Source organism: Garra rufa, chromosome 11 (assembly GCF_049309525.1).
Source record: "Garra rufa chromosome 11, GarRuf1.0, whole genome shotgun sequence".
NCBI classification, from domain to species: domain Eukaryota; kingdom Metazoa; phylum Chordata; class Actinopteri; order Cypriniformes; family Cyprinidae; genus Garra; species Garra rufa.
The window spans coordinates 792,250-794,634 of NC_133371.1; the positions used below are offsets into that span (position 1 = coordinate 792,250).

At 42.8% G+C, this 2,385-nt stretch overlaps 1 protein-coding gene across 1 annotated transcript in view; it reads right to left on the reverse strand.

Annotated features, from left to right (window-relative positions):
* Positions 1–1,690, reverse strand: part of LOC141346170 (uncharacterized) — a 56,457-nt gene extending 54,767 nt beyond the window's left edge. Inside the window, exon 1 of the mRNA XM_073851082.1 lies at positions 1,238–1,690. Coding sequence (XP_073707183.1) covers positions 1,238–1,242 — 5 coding nt within the window. The 5' untranslated portion in view covers positions 1,243–1,690. The remainder of the gene's footprint in view (positions 1–1,237) is intronic.
* Between the last annotated feature and the right edge of the window lie 695 nt (positions 1,691–2,385).

Below are 2,385 nucleotides of genomic sequence, written 5' to 3' on the forward strand. Positions count from 1 at the left end.
ACTAAACAAAAAAGTGCTCTTGAACTGTCCAACTGTAAAGCTGCACAGGCCGCAGCAGGATGTGGAATTATCAGGCTTCTATCCATGTATGGCGCAAATTTAGGTTAGTTCCGGGTACAGCCCTGGTCGCCAAATCACCAACCCTACTATGGCAAAGGCTGTGCTCATAAATATTAATGAGAATGTAGACGCTCGCTACTGGCTGAACACCCGTCCCGTGACCTAATTGATATTCATGGGCCAAACCTTCCCCACACTAGGATTTGTGCATTCGCTCCGCGGCCAACTCCCAGAACAGAAAGAACCGGGAGGGCTCACAAAAGAGGACTGGCTACGTGTTACAAAGAGCCAATTTACCGTTTGACAGCTGCATTTTCAACATGCACAATAAACAACTTCGTGTACACCGCCTGAGGATACAGCTATCGATTTTAGTTAGTTTATCTGTGCGTTTTGTAAAACAAAGTTCTTCAAAATAGTACATCTAGTGTACAATGCAGGTGCACCACATTCAAAAACTACTTTTAAAACAGTTCCCAGATTTGTGAAAATTAAATATCGTTTTAGTGTTTTTCAAAATAACATTAAAAGTTATTAAATTAAGTGTAAACAATTAGTGTTTATTCAAACCTGCACCCAGAGTTTGTACAGTAAACCAACAGTTTTGAATTTTAAAATTAATATTTAAAGCCATTTCAGACATTCTCTAACTGTGCTAAAAGGCTAGTGATGACCAAAACGAATAGGAAAATTTTAATAATTTAGCTTTAAATGTTAAACTCTATGTATTAACAATCCATAGACATTATTTGTTTGACAAAATGTCTAAAATCACTTTTGAAGATGGAAAAGGTTCCCATTTTGGATCGTTTAGTTCAAAGTCATTCAAAAGTATTTCATGAAAAATCAGTGCAAAAAATTATTCATATTTATTCGCAACAGCTCCATTCAGCGGCTAGCAGAGCAACACGACACAGAAAGAAGAAACTCTCTGGCTGTCAAAGCCAGACAAAACGAACGAGTTGGAGTGTGTAAACACCCCGAAAGGACACACTTGCTCCTGTGATGACCCACCTCCAATGGGTGCGAGTAGCAGCACAGAAAGTGAGCAGCTAACAGCCCGAAGTCACTCACACATGCGGCCTCAGTCATGATCAATACGATGTGTTACACTGTAGCGCGCAAAACTAAGTACAAACAAAAGCGACGGCAACAAATGCGCTTTGACGCGCTTTACCTCATTGTTCGACGACAGTGCGGATCCTCTTCAGATGTAAAGCCGAACTTCCAGAGGCGAAAACCCAGGAGAAAACGACGAGATCCTCATGGATAAACCCACGGAGGGGTTTGGTGTTTTTGTTTAATCTGTGGGAAGAAGGATAAGCAGCACAGCACGATGATTTCCTGGTTGAGGAGTGAAGGAGGGGGTTGGAGGTGAAGTGTGGATAGAGTTGCTACTGGAGCTGGGCTTGTGTCAACTCTAATCAGTATCCTCGACTCATGTCTCGCTCCGAGCAAAGTCTACACATATTCCGCCTCATACCCTCGTTTCCATTCGCGCGGCGGCTTGTAAAGTCTGGAGACGCTTTTCGACAAACTCCTGTTGTTCGCCGGTCGGTCTGTTAACGTTCATTCGCGACCGAAGCCCAACCTGCTTCTCAACTCAGAGGAAAAGCTTTCATTCCTGTCTGTCTCCCCCTCCCGAGCTGAAAAACAGCCAGAGCAATGTACTCATCCACTCCCTAGCGGCCGAGCTCCGTATTTCCAGTCCTGCTTTACAAATTAATGATGGGGAAAAACACCATCCCCAAGTTTCACAGACATGGCTTAAACCTAGTCCTAGACTAAAATGTAAATCTGAGCTGTTTCAACTAAAGAAACTTGCACTGACTGATCTTAAAATATATCAGTGCCTTTGTTTTGTCTCAAGATGCACAGCGGTAATGTTTTTTCTAATGCACGTTTTTAAAAATTACTTAAATGTCTTAATTGAACTATGGCCTAATTCTGGCTTAGGCTAAGCCCTGTCTATGAAACCGGGCCCATGAGTACCACTATATTGCCAAAAGTATTGGCACACCCCCTTCTAATGAACAGGTTTGACTACTTTACTGATTTCCACAGGACCCTTTTCTATTCTAACATGGCAAAGCCTTTGTGTATAAGGCAAGGTTCAAACCCTGGTGATAAAAACAGCCTTGGCTGGTTTTAGCTGGTCAGCAGGCTGGTTTTAGGGGGGTTCTGGCCAGACTGGGAGACCAGCTACTTCTAGCTTAAACCAGCCAACCAGCCTGGGCTGGTTTTAGATGTTTTTTATTTTTCAGCAGGGAAAAGAAATGATTGATTCAGTCAGTGTGGAAGAACTTGACTGGTCTGCAGAAAGCA